General features: G+C 43.5%; 3 protein-coding genes across 3 annotated transcripts in view; 2 read left to right on the top strand and 1 right to left on the bottom strand.

Moving 5' to 3' along the window:
- Positions 1 to 114: 114 nt before the first annotated feature.
- On the bottom strand, positions 115 to 13,052 carry LOC137791512 (NXPE family member 3-like). Its single transcript, XM_068586507.1, has 6 exons — positions 12,951 to 13,052; positions 12,158 to 12,595; positions 10,922 to 11,217; positions 10,568 to 10,638; positions 950 to 1,153; positions 115 to 866 (listed from the first exon to the last, which is right to left on the bottom strand). The coding sequence occupies exons 1-6, from the start codon at positions 13,050 to 13,052 to the stop codon at positions 268 to 270; spliced, it is 1,710 nt and encodes a 569-aa protein (XP_068442608.1). The 3' UTR covers positions 115 to 267.
- Positions 6,079 to 8,899, top strand: LOC137791513 (fibrinogen-like protein 1). The gene is made up of 5 exons (XM_068586508.1): positions 6,079 to 6,159; positions 6,429 to 6,536; positions 6,811 to 6,928; positions 7,414 to 7,593; positions 8,601 to 8,899. The coding sequence occupies exons 1-5, from the start codon at positions 6,082 to 6,084 to the stop codon at positions 8,897 to 8,899; spliced, it is 783 nt and encodes a 260-aa protein (XP_068442609.1). The 5' UTR covers positions 6,079 to 6,081.
- A 4,323-nt stretch (positions 13,053 to 17,375) lies between the features above and the next one.
- LOC137791431 (anoctamin-4-like) overlaps positions 17,376 to 18,386 on the top strand; it is a 34,645-nt gene continuing 33,634 nt past the window's right edge. The window contains exon 1 of the mRNA XM_068586385.1: positions 17,376 to 17,601. Coding sequence (XP_068442486.1) covers positions 17,376 to 17,601 — 226 coding nt within the window. The remainder of the gene's footprint in view (positions 17,602 to 18,386) is intronic.

Raw genomic sequence — 18,386 nt, forward strand, 5'->3', positions numbered from 1 at the left:
ATGGATTTAAAATGTCTTCATGTTAACACGAGAGGAAGACATTTTAACTGGTCGATGACATCATCATTGAGGTTTGGTTGATTGCATAATTAAAAGTCAATAAACAGAGCACAGTTTGTAAAGGCTAAGTGCATTTATTGTATTGCAAAATACCTGAGATGAAGACATACATATTCAATAAACATTTATTTGCAGAACCCTTGATCCATCTATTTCTTTAAAACGACACCATTTGATCAACAAAGATATTCTGTCTTTGAATAACAATCAAAGGACAGCGTTCCCCTTTCCTCCCCCCCAAGACACAAACATCTTGCCGTCCTTTTGGGGACATATATAGGACAAGAGATGGTTTACCATATTCTCAATAATGGGAGGTGGTGGGTGGAGGTTGTGCGGCAGATGGTGGGCCAGGGTCATCTCCCAAGCATCGATCAGATGAACATTCAGTCCTTTGAACACGGCTCTGAGCACCTTGTTACACTGCAGCGAGTGCCAATCGCTGTTGCTTATCGACACAGCAAGCGTCAAAGCTTTTGGGTTCCCCATCCGGATGACGACCAGCGTGTCTGGAGCCCTGTCCAGCAGCCGCAGCACCGCCCTGCGGATGCTCTGTAGCCTCCTGATGTAGATCTCCATGGGGAAAGTGCCAAAGTGAGCCCAGATGCCAAAGACTACGACAGTGTTGGTGCCTCCGATTAAGCCATCCAGCTCATTGGCAATGTAACGGAGCTCGCTGGTTGAGACGGGGACAATCCGGATGGGAGGGCCGTGGAAGCGGGACGTCACCAAGATGTTGTTTTCATAGTCCAATGAGATGTAAGGTCCAGCTTTTTTTGGGCTGTGAAGGTCAAACTCCTTAAGACCTGAAAGTTTGACAGGGGGAACAAATTAGGCTGCAGTGGGAACAAAACCAAACTGCTGCCAGAAGTCCCTGTGGATCAGCTACCTGGTAGAGCTGCGTTGAGGAATTCAAACCACTGCCTGACGGTGGAGTCTCCATACATGTGGACGGCCTTGCCTTTCAGACACTCAGTGATGGCAGACTCCTTGAATTGTCGAACTGTGATGCCACTTAGTGCTCGCCACAAACCCTGGTAGTAATAACCAGAGGGTCCAGATGTCACAGTGCTGCTTTTCCCCTCCAGTTGACCTGAGAGGAAGTTTCAAGAATAAGGGTCGGTTTATTCCATGAAAAGACCTATGAATATATATATATATATATATATATATATATATATATATATATATATATATATATATATATATATATATATATATATATATATATATATACACACACACACACATGGTGAAACAAAACTTTATAAATGATTAATTAAGTGTTTACTCTAATTATTAGGGTTAGCTAAATCTGTTTGTACAAGTCTCATGAGGACCATTGTCTGTAGCACATTCTGTTTTAATTATTGTTATAGGCAGTGTTTGGCAGTAACAGTAATAAATATGAAAATAAATATCATGCTGTACCTTTTGTGGCAACACGGTGACACTAGCAGGTCCTGAAGCCCGAATGTAGACTTTCTGGTTAACACCACTGAAGAAAAGCACATACAATATATCTCTGAAATACACTACAACATTAGGACATGCATACAAGAGGACAAACATGGAACTACTGAATCACTTTGACATCCAAGGAAAGAAGAAAGAAAGTAAGAAAGTGAATGTTAAATTCACAGATTGTTTTTGTGTGCTTTCCAAGGTTTTGTTCACTGAAATTCATGTTTTTGGTAAATGAAAAACATTGAAACACATTTCAAAACAATATCCAAAAACCTGAATAATACAGAACATTTAAACCTTCACACAATCTCACTAAAACTCAGTTCTTACCTCCAGGACGTCCACGTTACGTAGCATGAAGACTAAGACACAGACAGCCAGAAAGAAGAAGATGGCGCCGTACACCCTACTTGTACATGATAGGACCTTCATCATCAGTGATTATCTTCACCTTCAGCTCCAGTGAAGCTCTTACTCTGGAAATGGATTAAAAAATATCTATATATTCATAGATGTATTGTCTTGATCGTGTGTGGTGGGGCGGAGACTCAGGTACAGAGGAAGACAGGGGGCAGGTTTCAGCAAAAATCAAAAGGGCACTTTACTGGCGTTCACAAAAACAGGCACCAAAAAAAGGGCAGACACAAAACTGGAACACTCACACAGGTACACAGCGACGAACGACAAATGACCACCTGCCAGGGGACAAAGGAAAGCAGGGAGGTATATAGAAGAGAGGGAAAACACAGGTGTAGATCAGGGGACGAACACCCGTGACATATATAAAATAAAGAATTGGGTAATTAACACCCTTTATGCAATAGGCGTCAAACTCAAGGCCACGTCATTTATGTGGCCCGCGACAGCTTGCAAGGCATATGACAGTCGTGAAATTTAAGTCTATCACAGGAAAATCACCAGAGCCAAATTAACACTCTCAGATTTGATTTTAACACTTTTGAAGAATGTGTTGCAGAGAGTGGTCTTTCATGGAAACAAAAGAATCCAGCGCCAACAAGATGAGGATGGTCTGACTATGCCGGCTGCCAACGACTCCTTGATGTATTTCTCCATGGCCTCCCTCTTAGGACGGGACAGTTTATAAAGCCGGCGAGACGGGTGAGAAGCGCCTGGGAGAAGATCTATGGCACAGTCGTAAGGGCGGTGAGGAGGCAACGAGAGGGCTAAATCCTTACTGAACACCTTCCCTGGATCGTGATAATCAGCTGGGATGACGGACAGGTTAGGGGGTTGAGGGCTTGGTGGTAATGTGGGGACCTCTGCAGGAGGCAGTGCTGACTGCAAGCAGGCCGAGAGACAGAAAAGGCTTCAGCTAAGCACTCTCCACGCTGACGAGTCGATGTGTGGGTTATGCAACCTTAACCAGGAATAACCCAGGACTAGTGGGGAGTTAGGGAAGAAATTACGTTGAGCTAAATAACCTCACAATGGTTACCAGACAGGACAAGGGACAAAGACGCTGATTGATGGGGAAACTTGAGCAAAAGGCTTGCCATCTAAGGCAGTTGCCATGAGTAGGGACTGTGATTGTTCTAAGGGAAAACCGGCCTGGAGGGCCACGTCTCCGTCTAAGAAACTATCCTCAGCGCCAGAATCGACCAGGGCAAAGAGGGGCAAGGAGAGTTGTTGGTGACAAAGAGTGGCTCAAATCAGCAACCTATGTGGGAATGCCTGGTTTGGGGAACGAGACGGGGAACTAGACAGGGAACTAGGTTGGCTCGCCAGAAACCCACTACTACTGGCGAGCCCTGTCTTTTGAGCGGACTGGGCAGAGAGCAAGGAAGTGACCGGGCTGGCCGCAGTAAAGGCACTCGCCCACCCTCATCCTGCGCTGTCGTTCAGCAGGAGAAAGATGAGCACACAACAACTGCATTGGCTCCTCACCGGGAGGAGCGAGGGCTGATGCCATGGAGGGATGAACCAGCATGGCGTAATGAGCTGGCATGGAGGGTGGTCGCACTCCCCATTTAGCTTGATGTGGTGAAGAGTAGAGGCTTAAAAACTGACTGGGACGGCCGGCCATCTCTTTGCGTTGCTCACACAAGGGGTTATCGAGCCGGATAGCGAGGGAAACCAGAGAATCAAAGTCAACAGGTTCCTCACGAGAAGCCAGTCAAACCCTGAGGTGTTTGCTGAGCCCATTCAAAAGCGCCCCTCACAATGCCTCATCGTTTCATCTGGAATCCGCTGCGATTGTTCTAAACTCGAAAGAGAAATCAGCCGAACTTCTGGGGCCCTGGCGGAGGTTAATCAAGCGCATAGCCGCATCACCCACGTGGTCCGGGTTGTCAAAAAAACCCTTCATCCTGCAAATGAAGTCTTCATAGGAAAGGGCAGTAACTGCCAGATTAGAATTAACGGCTTCTGCCCAGGCTAAAGCCCTTCCTCTCAACAGGCCCAAAATATAACGCACCTTGGAAACATCGGAGGGGAAGGTCAACGGCCGCTGGCTAAAACCCAGAGAACACTGGAGAAGGAAACCTCAGCACCTATCCAGGTCTCCAGGGAAGGGTTCAGGGACCATGACAAAAATCTGAAAAGATTGCATTAGAGCCAAATAGACCAGTCAGACCAGTCGAAGCTGCTAGCAATGACTGGTCGGACTGCATTCTAGGGCGTGACTTAACGAGGGACGATTCAATGTTCAGTTTGTTCGGTTAGTTCCCTTGAGTTTATTTAATTCAACAGGCATTTTCTTGTATTTTAGTATGCCGAAAGCATGAGCAAGGCAGAACTGAGCCCACTTTAATATTTGTTAATTTATCGCAAGTAATATTGTTTTATTCAACAAAATTTTGCATATATCCTAATTTCCTTATATCATATTATTATATTAGTATCATTATCGTATGAGCAAAAACATATACAGTATCCATAACTTTGTATTTACCTGAAACTAAGAATCATTGAGTTTTAGTTACCTTAGAATGAGTCCTTCATCTCACAGAGTCCGCCATGTTTCTAAGTAGCCCTGAACCTACAAACCAAACACTGGATCTAACGAGAGTCTTTCATGTTTTTATGTTAGCTGATGGCCAGTGTAGCTATAAGACACGCTTGGAAAGGGAGGGGTGAGCAGAGGGGTATTCATTGCAGTGTGAAACCTCACCTCTAATGGCCACTAAATCTCATGGCGTGAACACTAAAGAGGCTTCGATGCGTCCTGCTAATGGGACCAGGGCGTCACACAAAAGCAGAATGTAAACTGGGACACTAGTCTGCTGTGTGTCGAGGTCTGTATGATTATAGCTACTGATCCGCTTCACATCGTTTTAAAGTGATTTAATGAAGGTTAACACAGTCATGCAATTTGCTCTGCACGTTACTTCTCATGGATTTATTAAACATATGTGTGACCTCAGATGCTGCAGGAACTTTAAGCATTGAAGGAACTTTTCATACAGTAGCCTATGAAGCAGCTGTGGAAAGCAGATACTGTATGAACCTCCTACATTCATTTATAGATTGATGCAGACACACATCTGACCTACAACACATGAGGACAACGAGACAGGCGTCAGACTGGTTTGTCAGACTGGTTTGTCAGACTGGTTTGTCAGACTGGTTTGTCCAGTGCTTCAACTCAAATCCCTTTTGGATACTGAATCTCAGGTTACAGGTCCTTAAGCAAGAGCACGGCGATGGCATAAAAGAAGCCAAACAATCTGATCTAATAGACTTTGTAAACCTCAAATCTTGTGAATACACTGCTCAGTGTTTACGTTGACATATCCTATTATAAAAAGTTTTACCACAGCAATGTGCAAACTCAAGAGAACAAGAAACAGTAGATGACGATCACTTTCAATCAATGTTGAAGCTGATACTTTTACTGACATTAAGTTTTGAATGCATGATTCTATAAACTGGTCAGACAATTTCAACTGTATGTAAACAGAGTATCTAATAACTGAGTACAAGTAATGTACAACATACAAATTCCCCTCTGAAATGTTGTGAAGCAGAAGTATTAAGTTGCATAAAACGGAAGTAGTAGAAGTAAAACAATGTGATTAAATCAAAAATATTTGTTAAATAACTATTATTGAGTTTTTCTTTAAAGCCAAGTTGTGCCGTTCAACAACCACAGTTTTGCACGTTGTCCAGCACCTTCACACGTGGATGTACAATATATTGTGCCAGTCCATCACGCAGTGTTTGGTTCTGTGCAGTGACATTGTGTCACGACATTGTGCGATTGGGATTGTGCGATTTCCTAAGTGGGCGCTGACTGTCTTGGACGTCAACAACATGGCAGGTATTTCTTGTTTGAGTCCACTTTGGAATGTTTGCCTGAGGTAAGAAGACGGGCTATAAGAGGTCTGTTGTCTCCTGCTCAGTCTGCACGACAGGACGTGGATCATCCATCACACAGGTCAGTGCCAGAAAGAACGCTTACATTACTATGAGCTCATAATGTCAGTGTTGGTCTCGTGAAAGTGAACAAAGGCTGAAAAGTCTCACTGCTCAGACAGTTGTTTTAACATTTATAAGATGTTTTAAAAAGAGGTTCTCTTTTGAACGCAGGTCAAGATGAAGACTCTGGTCGGGTATTGTGTGCTCATCTCGGTGTTTCTTTTGAGCTGCACTGGACAAGCTGAGGTAATACAACTACATGATATCTCTTCCTCTCTGCATTGTCTTCCTCCTCTCTTTTGTCTTTAATATGTTTCAGGCAAGCTGCTCAATTCTCACGCTCTGGCTTAATCTGTATTTTTGAGTCTCACTATGAAACTGTTTCTCTGATTTTTAATCCCCAGGAGGTGAATTTCCTTGAAGGTACTGTGAATGTTATTCTCGCCTCACGATTTCATGCAATGCACACATTTTGGAAGGTCGTGTATATTCATATTTCATGATGTTCCTCTTGTTTTTCTCTTGTGGCTCTAACCTCAGGCACAGACTGCACACAGATTAAGACTCTCTCACCACAAGCGACCAGTGGGGTTTATTGGATCCAGCCTTCTAGACTCAAGCCAGCGTTCAAGGTATAACAAAAGACCCAAACCTGAGATGTAATGTTCATAGCAAGGCTTGACTGTAATGGACCATTCGCTAAGCCCCACCCCCTTAGTTATTGTCGCAATGCATGTCCTTACCAATACACAATCTTAAATTGTACAGCTCTTTTTCTGTTGTGATGAATCAAGAAATGATCAAGAAAAAGAATAGAGCGCATGCAAAGTCCTATCAAACCTCTGTGGAAGACATGTCATGTTTGTATTTCTAACATACTGCATGTTAACTGGACTACCTGCTCAGGTGTTCTGTGAAATGCGGTCAGACGGCGGCTGGACGGTGTTTCAGAGGCGCAGTGGAGCAGAGGTTTCTTTTGACAGGAAATGGGCAGCATATAAAAATGGTTTTGGAGACTTCTCTGGTAAGTAAAGAATATACAACCGGTTGCGTTTGATCAGGGATGTGAGGATGAATCAAACATGTGATTAACTGTGACACCCCTTACTTATGACACAGGGACATGTGAACATATCCCAGAAAGCAGAAGAACAGACAGGATTTGGAATTCAATTAGTTGTTATTAAGGTGAAACATTGCAAGAATTAACAGATTTTGTTTTCCTTATTGACATTCAATGGAAACTATTTTACCACTTTTACCACATGCTCTCATGTGAAGAGTTGGAAATCAGATTACATTGTAAACGCAATAGGCACAGTTTCTATCACACATACAGTCCTTGTATGCAAATCAGGCTGTGGTACCACAGAGTAAAAGCATTGTGTGAACTTCAGAAATTGCAATCCTGAACGTTCAAACCCCTGCATCCTGCAGCAGTGACAACTCAAAGCAATGTTGTATCAGGAAAAAACTGAATGGTCTCCTTGTGCTCTGCTGATTCTCTAGACGACCACTGGCTGGGTCTGATGAAGGTTTCCTCTCTTACCAAGACCAAGACCTGGACCCTGAGGGTCGACCTGTGGGACCACGACGATGTCAACGCTTTTGCAGAGTACAGCAACTTCCGGTTGGACAATGAAGAAGCAGCTTTCAAACTGCATGTCGGCAACTACAATGGAGATGCAGGTACTGACTGCTTTTGGCCATCTGATATGCCTAATATCAGATGGCCTGATATGCTTACTTGACGGAGTTATCCGCGTGTCCTGTTGTTCTCATAAATTCTGAATTTTTCCGACAAGAGCTTCATGTCCCTTACTCCCGTAGCTGTCCATGCTGGATCGGTACCCCTTGATTTAAAAAGCAAGCATGGAAAGTAAGATATAGCGTTAGAACGACTGCATCCAGCAGCTAGCTTAGCCAAACCGCTCTGGCGTCGCTTAGCCGTCTCCACAGAAGCTGCTTCCCTTTCACGACAGTCTGTTGTCTTACGGTGAGGTCCAGTTGATCTGGGACGAGGTGTTTTACCTGTAGTTTCTCCACCAAAGTTCTTCAATCAAGAGGAGAGATTTTACCGAGTTGGCATTTGGTCTTCTTTGAAGAGCACTGCTCGTGCTCTCACTCGCAATAATCATGTTGTTAAAATGGCGCCTCGAGAGACTAGCCCTGACGAGAGCGAGAGACGGGAACGCGCACCCTGGGGCCAAGTGAGAATGGCCCCAGTGTGAATCTTTTTTTTTGGGTGCTGATTGGATAAATTGTATGTCACTCATTTATATCTTAAATCAGTGATGGGCTAAACTGCTTATTAGACCCGTCTTTCTTGGGCAAAATGGACCTGGCCACAGCATGTGCACTTAATAAAATGCTACACATTGGAGCTTTAAAGTGAGTCAATGTATCTTTTGAAAGAGGGAAATAATACAATATTTCCTCTTTCAAAAGTGGATTAAAATAAAATGCACGCCAATCTACCCTGAGGAGTTTTACTTGATATGGTATGACCAGTAGCTTATGGCGGCTGACGTTAGCTAATTTTGGTAAACTTAAGTTAGTGAATAGGTTCACTGTCTCCTCTGTACTCATCTTCTGCCTCATGAGCTCACAGTGGACAATTTTCCACAAACGTTGCATTTCAAAAGGCCCCCACTGAATCCTGAACTTGCTTATATGGTTTCCATCTTTGTCCACAGGTGATGCCATCCGTGGTTCCTATCCAGGCATCGACCAGAACGGCTTTGGCTTCAGCACCATCGACCGCGACAACGACGGCTGCAACCCATGCATCTTTGTTGACATTGTTCAACATGCTTGTACCTCTACAGAAGGTGGTGGCTGGTGGTTCAACACATGTGGCTCTGCCAGCCTGAACGGATACTGGCATCCTAAAGGTGACCACACCGATTGGTATTCAGGCCTCCACTGGGGTACCTGGAAAGGTCATGGGTCGTACTCCATGAAGGCCACCAGGATGATGATCAAGTCTGTGTGAGCGGAGCCAACCATCACTTAACTTCATACTGTTCTAGTGGCACATCCAGGCTGGTAGTACGTTTAGCAATAGGACTTTCTTTTTCTGCCTTTGCAGAATGATTATTGTTGATGGATTTAAAATGTCTTCATGTTAACACGAGAGGAAGACATTTTAACTGGTCGATGACATCATCATTGAGGTTTGGTTGATTGCATAATTAAAAGTCAATAAACAGAGCACAGTTTGTAAAGGCTAAGTGCATTTATTGTATTGCAAAATACCTGAGATGAAGACATACATATTCAATAAACATTTATTTGCAGAACCCTTGATCCATCTATTTCTTTAAAACGACACCATTTGATCAACAAAGATATTCTGTCTTTGAATAACAATCAAAGGACAGCGTTCCCCTTTCCTCCCCCCCAAGACACAAACATCTTGCCGTCCTTTTGGGGACATATATAGGACAAGAGATGGTTTACCATATTCTCAATAATGGGAGGTGGTGGGTGGAGGTTGTGCGGCAGATGGTGGGCCAGGGTCATCTCCCAAGCATCGATCAGATGAACATTCAGTCCTTTGAACACGGCTCTGAGCACCTTGTTACACTGCAGCGAGTGCCAATCGCTGTTGCTTATCGACACAGCAAGCGTCAAAGCTTTTGGGTTCCCCATCCGGATGACGACCAGCGTGTCTGGAGCCCTGTCCAGCAGCCGCAGCACCGCCCTGCGGATGCTCTGTAGCCTCCTGATGTAGATCTCCATGGGGAAAGTGCCAAAGTGAGCCCAGATGCCAAAGACTACGACAGTGTTGGTGCCTCCGATTAAGCCATCCAGCTCATTGGCAATGTAACGAAGCTCGCTGGTTGAGACGGGGACAATCCGGATGGGAGGGCCGTGGAAGCGGGACGTCACCAAGATGTTGTTTTCATAGTCCAATGAGATGTAAGGTCCAGCTTTTTTTGGGCTGTGAAGGTCAAACTCCTTAAGACCTGAAAGTTTGACAGGGGGAACAAATTAGGCTGCAGTGGGAACAAAACCAAACTGCTGCCAGAAGTCCCTGTGGATCAGCTACCTGGTAGAGCTGCGTTGAGGAATTCAAACCACTGCCTGACGGTGGAGTCTCCATACATGTGGACGGCCTTGCCTTTCAGACACTCAGTGATGGCAGACTCCTTGAATTGTCGAACTGTGATGCCACTTAGTGCTCGCCACAAACCCTGGTAGTAATAACCAGAGGGTCCAGATGTCACAGTGCTGCTATTCCCCTCCAGTTGACCTGAGAGGAAGTTTCAAGAATAAGGGTCGGTTTATTCCATGAAAAGACCTATCAATATATATATATATATATATATATATATATATATATATTAGGGCTGAAAAAATTAACGCTGAAGCCGATCCCAGCTGTCAATAGGCGAAGGCAGGGTTCACCCTGGACAAGTCGCCATCCTATCGCAGGGCAGACAACCATTCATGCTCACATTCACACCTAATTGTTCGTGGTGAAACAAAACTTTATAAATGATTAATTAAGTGTTTACTCTAATTATTAGGGTTAGCTAAATCTGTTTGTACAAGTCTCATGAGGACCATTGTCTGTAGTATATTCTGTTTTAATTATTGTTATAGGCAGTGTTTGGCAGTAACAGTAATAAATATGAAAATAAATATCATGCTGTACCTTCTTTTTGTGGCAACACGGTGACACTAGCAGGTCCTGAAGCCCGAATGTAGACTTTCATGTTAACACCACTGAAAAAAAGCACATACAATATATCTCTGAAATACACTACAACATTAGGACATGCATACAAGAGGACAAACATGGAACTACTGAATCACTTTGACATCCTGTTATGTCCTTCAAACACATATTGCAAAAAACGTGATTTGCATCACCTCACATCTTTACAACATCTTTATATTCAGTCCTAAGTGCCTGTAGTTACAAACTTCTGAAGTTCACGAAAAAAATACATAGGTAACACTTTGTACTTAGACGTCACACAACATATCAGTATCTGTGCTCCTTCACCTCTGAAAGAGCTTCTCCTCCTTGGCCTTGAGGTTTTGTTTGTGTCCTCCCATAGCGTGGTCGATCCTGGCATCACAGCTCAGTTTCTTTGGCTTGTAGCAGAACCAAGGTTCACCTGTACGGAGGTCAGTGTGGTTACACAGCGGCTGCTGGGTTGGCCGTAGGCAGACGTTACAGCTGGTGGTTTCAGAGAGTGATCCTGAGCGGAAGAGGCTCTTGAAGTAAATCCTGTCTGGCTGTTCTCTGTTCAGCCTGTCGAGCACTGAGATGGCCTCACCAGGGTGAACCAGCGTCACCTGATTGAGTACAGAACCAGAGTTTTCATCAAGTTCAATCATGTTCAGTCACCTCAATCAAGACAAATAAAGTGAATACTACCTGAAGCTCCACATTTTGTCACATTTGGAAAGATTCATGTCTGGATTGACATCTGACGATAATCTCTGGAGAATTGTCTGTCCATTCTCATTTCATGTAATCTGCTCTTTTTAACATAAACAGCTGACCAACTAGCTACCAACAAAACATAAAGACCTAGCCTAACTTCTAACACCAAGGAGTATGTAGAGGTTAGGTCAAAATATATATTTTTAAGTTACGTTTACAACTAGCACAGCTACTGTGTAGTATTTCTCCAATATGTGAGCCTTCTGGGTGCTGCTTAGAGAGTCGACTAATGTTAGCAGCACTATCCTGGTTCAATGGAAACATTATGTGCGGCATCCGCATCAGGCACATTTATGCTATACATTCTTCAATCATACTTATAACCATAGGACTAACTAGCTGGTTTCGGGAAGATAAATCTACTACTGACAGTTTGCAGCTGAAACAAAATCTCCAACCATGAGAACAGCTTTTATCTGAAAATAAAGAGTCTGAAATGACTGAGATTTTGAGAGGTAAATCTGTCCCTGTTAGCTTCACAAACTGCAAATATGCCGTGCAAGACAGTAAAGTTAACAGGGATAGCAACTCTTGGAGCCAAAATGGGGTTCATTGTTTGAGGGAATCACTGGTTGAACGGGGGCATGTAGTTCCTTCATTTGAACACAGGGTGGCACACTAACTTCCATAAGGGCATATAGGTAGTGCCTGCTAATGGGAACACGTGTGTGGAAAGGAAGCACAATAGTTTTTGACCGTGGTTGAGCCAGGTGGTACTGCTGTATCCGAATATTGATATTAAAAACATCTACGGTGCCATTACATTGAACATCATGGTTTTAGCATCACCTCAACCTGTGCGTCTCCTTCCCAGAGTAAAGAAAATACAGCAGAGTAGCTCCCATTCAGAAGATCCACCACTTTCCCAGCAACACCTGCTTCAAGCATCCGGTTGTGCAGCCGGGCGAGGAGGAAGTCCCCTCCAGACTTCTTGGGACGACCCTGGAAGTCAGAGGTTTGTATCATGACCTCCAGCTGATCCCCTACATGCCACTGTCCTCCTCTCCTCCCTGGGAGGATGGTGAAGGTGCTGTGAGCTGGATCACTGGTCTGCTCCAAGGAAATAAGAGCTGGCAGAAGTGGAGTTTCAGGCCAAGCAGTGGAGTCCAGTATGAGGCGTTCCTCCAGAGCGTCCTGAGGGGACATCGGCTGGAAGCTGCAGAAGCTGCGACTCATGTCAGGGTCAGAGGAGACTCTCAGAGAGAAGAAGATGGAGTTGACTTCAGGCTGAGAGAGAGAGAGAGAGAGAGAGAGAGAGAGAGAGAGAGAGAGAGAGAGAGAGAGAGAGAGAGAGAGAGAAATTCGACAATATGCACTGAAAACAAATATGATTTGAATATTCTTTGAGGCAATTGATAAAAATTGTTCTTAACATTGTAGATACTTTCTGTTTTATGCAAGGCAAGAAAGTGAATGTTAAATTCACAAATTGTTTTTGTGTGCTTTCCAAGGTTTTGTTCACTGAAATTCATGTTTTGGGTAAATGAAGAACATTGAAACACATTTCAAAACAATATCCAAAAACCTGAATAATACAGAACATTTAAACCTTCACACAATCTCACTAAAACTCAGTTCTTACCTCCAGGACGTCCACGTTACGTAGCATGAAGACTAAGACACAGACAGCCAGAAAGAAGAAGATGGCGCCGTACCCCCTACTTGTACATGATAGGACCTTCATCATCAGTGATTATCTTCACCTTCAGCTCCAGTGAAGCTCTTACTCTGGAAATGGATTATATATATATATATATATATATATATATATATATATATATATATATATATATATATATATATATATATATATATATATATATATAAACATTTACATGAAGAATGTAACAGACAATGAACACCTTGTTCTGCTGAGTATTATTACTTTACATTTAGCTGACGCTTTTATCCAAAGCAACTTACATAGTTGCTCAATACACCGTAGACACAGCAACAGGGAGCAATTAGGGGTTAAGTGTCTTTCTCTCATTTCTTCTCATTTTATCTGTACTCTACTATTTATCTTTCTGTTGACTTTTTACTTTTACTTCACTACATTTTACCAAGAAAACTGATACTTTTACTCCTATACATTTCCCCTGAACCTTTTGCTTACTCGCTATAAATAAAAATCTGTCTTTAGAAGAAAAAAACCCATCGGGGACTGTGGTGGAACACTGACTCCACCAAGCAGGTTTGGAGAATCACCATATTTTGCATTTGCCTCTACATCCTGTAGTCCAGCGGTCCCAAACCTTCATGCGTCACGGACCCGTTACGTGAGGATATGTTCACTGACCGGGTTCACCTCAGGATGACGGGAGACACCCGACGTGTGTTCATTATGTCCAGTCTGCTCCGTAATTTAGACCTTTATGTCCAGTCTTCTGCTTAATTTATAACCCGCTGGACAAAGACAGGATGTTGAAATAAAAGCAGTGTTTTTTGGGCAAGCTCAGGATACTTTGCCTTAGTTTTAATCCAGAGCGGCAGAGTTGAAACAAACTTTTAAATTTCATTTTTAGGGTAATACACGTGACCTCTTGACATGTTCAGCTATTCAGTTTGAGGTTACGCGCAGACCGGATGTATCCGGTCGTTTTTCAGAATAAAACATCTTTCCTGGCTTGATTTTCTGTTGGACAAATTTGTTTTATTCATTCTTTCTGTGCGGCCCGGTACCAAGAGACACAGACCGGTACTGGCCAGAAAGAACACACCTCTACACACTGTTACAACTCCTTCATAGTGTCATATTACCTTTGGAGAATTATGAACTTCAAATACATATATTTTGTTTAAGCGTTTCATGTCTTACCTCAGCAGAGACTCAGTTGCAGATTGTGTTCATTACAGTGTGAATCAACACCTCCCAATTTCAGTTTCATGAGAGAAACATGAGCGCATAAGAAAGGAGGTGCAGTTGCTATTTTATTTAATGAGTCTCTTCAATGCAAGCAAATGTCTTTTGGTCATTTTACTTTCTTTGAATATGTGGCTCTGAATTCCACTCAAGTTTTATTCCTCAACATTTACAGACCAACTAAATACTGTGCAACCTGCTTTGATGAGTTTACTGAACTGCTGTCTATCATGTGTATTGATTTGTGTTGTCGTTGTTGGTGATTTTAATATCCATGTTGATAATCCCCAGGACAGAGGGTCTAGAGAGCTCTGTGGTGTCCTTGATCACTATGATCTGACTCAGCATGTACCAGGTCCAACCCACAACAAGGTTACTGTGACTAATGTTGCACTCTCTGATCATTTCTGTGTTTTCTTTGAGAGTGCAATCTCCCTGCACACAAATGCCCAAACCGAGGTTGTGACAAAGCGTTACATCACTGAAAACACCAGTGAACTATTTATTCAGAAGTTCTCCTCCACATCAGCCCTCTCTTGCATCTCAGTCAATGATCTTGTGGATGGCTTCAATTCTAAAGTGTAAAATGTTATTGATGCCTTTGCACCCACGAGGTGAAGGTTGTCTCGGGTAAGAAAAGATCCCCCTGGAGAAATGCCACACCGGTCCAGATAGAGAAAAGTGCCGGAAAGCTGAGCGCAGCTGGCAAAAAACTACTCTCCAGGTTCACTGTGGTATCTATAAAGAGAGACTTCGCAATTATAATGTGGAACTTAGAAATGCAAGGCTACGCTCCAATCCACCTGGACTCCACACCAACCACAGGATGTGTTGTCACCATCTTTAAATAGCATCCATTCAAATATGACAGAATTTCATTCATTTAACCAAAGAAGCCTGGAAGACATTATACACCATCTGCAAACATCCTCCTGCTGCTTAGATATTCTACCAACACACCTTTAAAAATATATTTCACACTGCATGACCACTGATCTTTGTAAACACATCCCTTCTCTCAGGTGTTTTCACACAAGCCCTAAAAACTGCAGTTATTCAATCACTCCTAAAGAAGGCTAGTTTAGACCCCGAAATATTGAAAAACTATAGGCCAACATCAAACCTCCAGTTTTTAAGTAAAATAATGGAAAATGTGTCTTTTCAACAGCTGAACAACTTCTTGGCCAAAAATAACAGTTTTGATGTCTTCCAGTCCGGCTTTCGTCAGCACCACAGTACTGAAACGGCTCTTGTTAAGGTTTTCAACGACATCCACTTGAACAGACGGTGGCAGATCTTCAGTTTTAGTGTGGGAATATGGTACGATAAGCTCCTTAAGATATGGTGGCGCATCACAAATTAAGGCCTTGTATATGCGGAAAAAGATTTAAATGTGAATCTTGATTTTACAGGGAGCCAGTTCAGCAGCTATAACTTCAGATGACTTGGTTTGATCACCATACAGCAGTTTGGACTTTGCTCAGCTGAGTCGGGTCCACAGCCGGCTTGTGAATGTGGAACAATATAAAGGATCGCTGCAGTATCGCTGAGTTATTACTGGACTGATCTGGGCTATTTCCCTGGAGCCAAAGGGCCTTCCTCAAGTGAAGCGTGTTCTCCCTCAAACGCTCTCAGAGTACAATAGTGTACAGCCAAAGCTGGAGGCCAGAGATTATACTCTGTTTTAGTATTTTAGCCTTTAATTGAATTTGGTTGAGATAAATTCTGCACGTTACAATGTTTTCCTGACCTTTGTTCCAGTCAGGCATCAGAAGGAAAATCAATGCGGCAGCTTCATTTGTTTGTAATTGATACTGAGCCGTTCGTGGGATTTTACAAACTTTTATTACATTTTTACATTTGTTCATATATGCGTCACTTAAACTGAATTTTTTTTCTTCTTCTTAAAGCAACCTGTTGGTCATGCCATGGCCTTCTTGGCCTTCTTGGCCAGATTGGGACCCAAAACGGGGTGAAACAGTCATATTGGATTGTTCCCAAAACTGTTTAATTTAGTGATTTCTTCATTTTGTGGTATTAACTGAGGTTTCGCTGTAGAGCATATGTGATGTATCTAAAGTATTATAGGATTTACATCAGAAACCTAAGGAAACAGATGTTTTGGGCCCTTGTGTTGTGGTGGATACACGCACATTAACCAAAACAACTCTCACTTGAAGGAATCCGGCCTGACACATTAATGTTATCGTCAACAGGTGATTGACATATTGTGAGTGTGTGTGTTTGTGAGTGAGCGTGTTTTGATTAATTATTTTTCCTTATTTTCTATTTTTTACTATTTTTATTCGTTGTATTTCCTCTTATTTTGTACGTTTGTCTGTTTGCTCTTCTTTCCTGTCACTTTCTTCATTCCTACTGCAAACATATCGATTGTAGTGTTGCTCATCACACACACACACACACACACACACACACACACACACACACACACACACACACACACACACACACACACACACACACACAAATGAAAACACTTGTTCTCCCCTCTACGTCATATTGGGCATATTCTCTAATAAAGTATATCTTTTTTGACTATGTCCTGACTTAAAGTCATATTTATTTATTTTTGGGGATTTCTTGTTGTAAGTTGCAAACATTTTTTCTCTGTTACAGTAAGTAAGGAGCGGGAATGTGATGGCTATCCCTACGTGATCTGTCTCTGTTTCTTTGGTTAATAGCGGCTAGAAAACGCGTAATAAATTAGTTTCGGGGTTGTAATCCTTTCGGGACTGAGACAGTCTCAGTGGTACTTAATAGAGACCTCATTTTACAACGTCTTGGTCTTGGTACCACTTTATTTCCCCACGGGAACCTGACATCGCGACCCCATCAGCCACGTGAAGCGGCCACGCCTGCAGTCGTGCGTAAAGAGGGAAAGACTGCACCAGCGGCCAGCACGAGCCGAGGGAGGCTGCCGCGGAGGAGCTGCTGCGGACAGCAGCCGCGGAGTAAACAGTGCTCTGGCTCAAGAGCAGTGGGTGGAGTTTAAAGGATGCTTTCCGTGGCTGCGTTAGAAGTTGTTGCCTTCACACGCCGAAGCCATGCGTAATAAGAATAGAGTGTGACCGCCGCCGGTGAGGAGGAGGAGGAGGAGAAGGAGGAGGAGGAGGACGTGGAGGGATGCTGGAGCACGAAGCAGGAGCGGACATGCGACTGGTCCGGCAGATCAGCGCGGGGATGAAGATCCAGGCCGCGGGAGAGCACGTGTGCTGCAGCAAGGTCGGGGGGAATCCGGAGAACCAGGTCATGTGTGTGCAATGTCAAGAGGAGGTGGTGCGGGTCTGCCCGGGAAGCCCGCGCAGTCCTCACCGCGCCATCGCGACGCGCCTCTCCTCCGTATCTGCAGGTAAAGACTTCCGATGCGGGGACGGGACGAGGATGACGGCAACATGGCTCTTCACGTGTGCTCGTGTGTTTGATAATGCATCCCCTGCTTTTTTTGTAATGTCACTGTTCAGCGTGGCCGGACATGAGGGTGTGGCGAAATATGATCACTATAGTCTCACATGAAGTGTCCCATAAAGAGCAACTCCCTCAGTGAGTTTGAAATCAAACCAGAGGGATGAACACGTCTGTGCTTCTCGTGGTAGATGCTTTGGAATTGGATTGTTCCCAAAACTGTTTAATTTAGTGATTTATTATTTCAGTATAGGAGTTAGAGCCTCTTGTGCGGTGTTGTTAGTTTTCATGAGGGAATTTGGATGACCTTACATGACAACCTCTGACTCCAAAGTTGTTCAGCCAACACACTCATGAAGTGCTCTTTATGTTCTCTGCCGAGAGATAATGAGATCCTAATGAGATTGGTCGAGGTCGTGTGTGTGTGTGTGTGTGTGTGTGTGTGTGTGTGTGTGTGTGTGTGTGTGTGTGTGTGTGTGTGTGTGTGTGTGTGTGTGTGTGTGTGTGTGTGTGTGTGTGGTTCTGCATCTCTGTTTCTGTCCATGGCTGTTTTGCATGCTGCTGAAAGCAAACCGCATCATTTTTTGGGCGCTCATTTATAGATCAAGGAGCCTTTGTGGTTGCACCGACACACACTTTCTCACAAGACCTTTTATTGCCTGTTATATACTGCCAGTGATTGACTGCTGACTCATCGCTCACTACTCTTTACCAGCCAGTATGGGCTGCAAG

This window comes from Clinocottus analis, unplaced genomic scaffold, assembly GCF_023055335.1.
Source record: "Clinocottus analis isolate CAN_PGR_092001 unplaced genomic scaffold, fCliAna1.0.p SCAF_20, whole genome shotgun sequence".
NCBI classification, from domain to species: domain Eukaryota; kingdom Metazoa; phylum Chordata; class Actinopteri; order Perciformes; family Cottidae; genus Clinocottus; species Clinocottus analis.

Bases quoted from the DNA above. Each gene is read 5' to 3' on its own strand.
- LOC137791512 (XM_068586507.1), bottom strand. From the start codon at position 13,052: ATGAAGGTCCTATCATGTACAAGTAGGGGGTACGGCGCCATCTTCTTC. The intron at 11,218-12,157 runs GTGATGCTAAAA...GTACTCAATCAG, and splicing joins AAGGAGACGCACAGGTTGAG to GTGACGCTGGTTCACCCTGG. The intron at 10,639-10,921 runs GTGAAGGAGCAC...GCTTTTTTTCAG, and splicing joins GAGGAGAAGCTCTTTCAGAG to TGGTGTTAACATGAAAGTCT.
- LOC137791513 (XM_068586508.1), top strand. From the start codon at position 6,082: ATGAAGACTCTGGTCGGGTATTGTGTGCTCATCTCGGTGTTTCTTTTG. The intron at 6,537-6,810 runs GTATAACAAAAG...CTACCTGCTCAG, and splicing joins GACTCAAGCCAGCGTTCAAG to GTGTTCTGTGAAATGCGGTC. The intron at 6,929-7,413 runs GTAAGTAAAGAA...CTGATTCTCTAG, and splicing joins TGGTTTTGGAGACTTCTCTG to ACGACCACTGGCTGGGTCTG.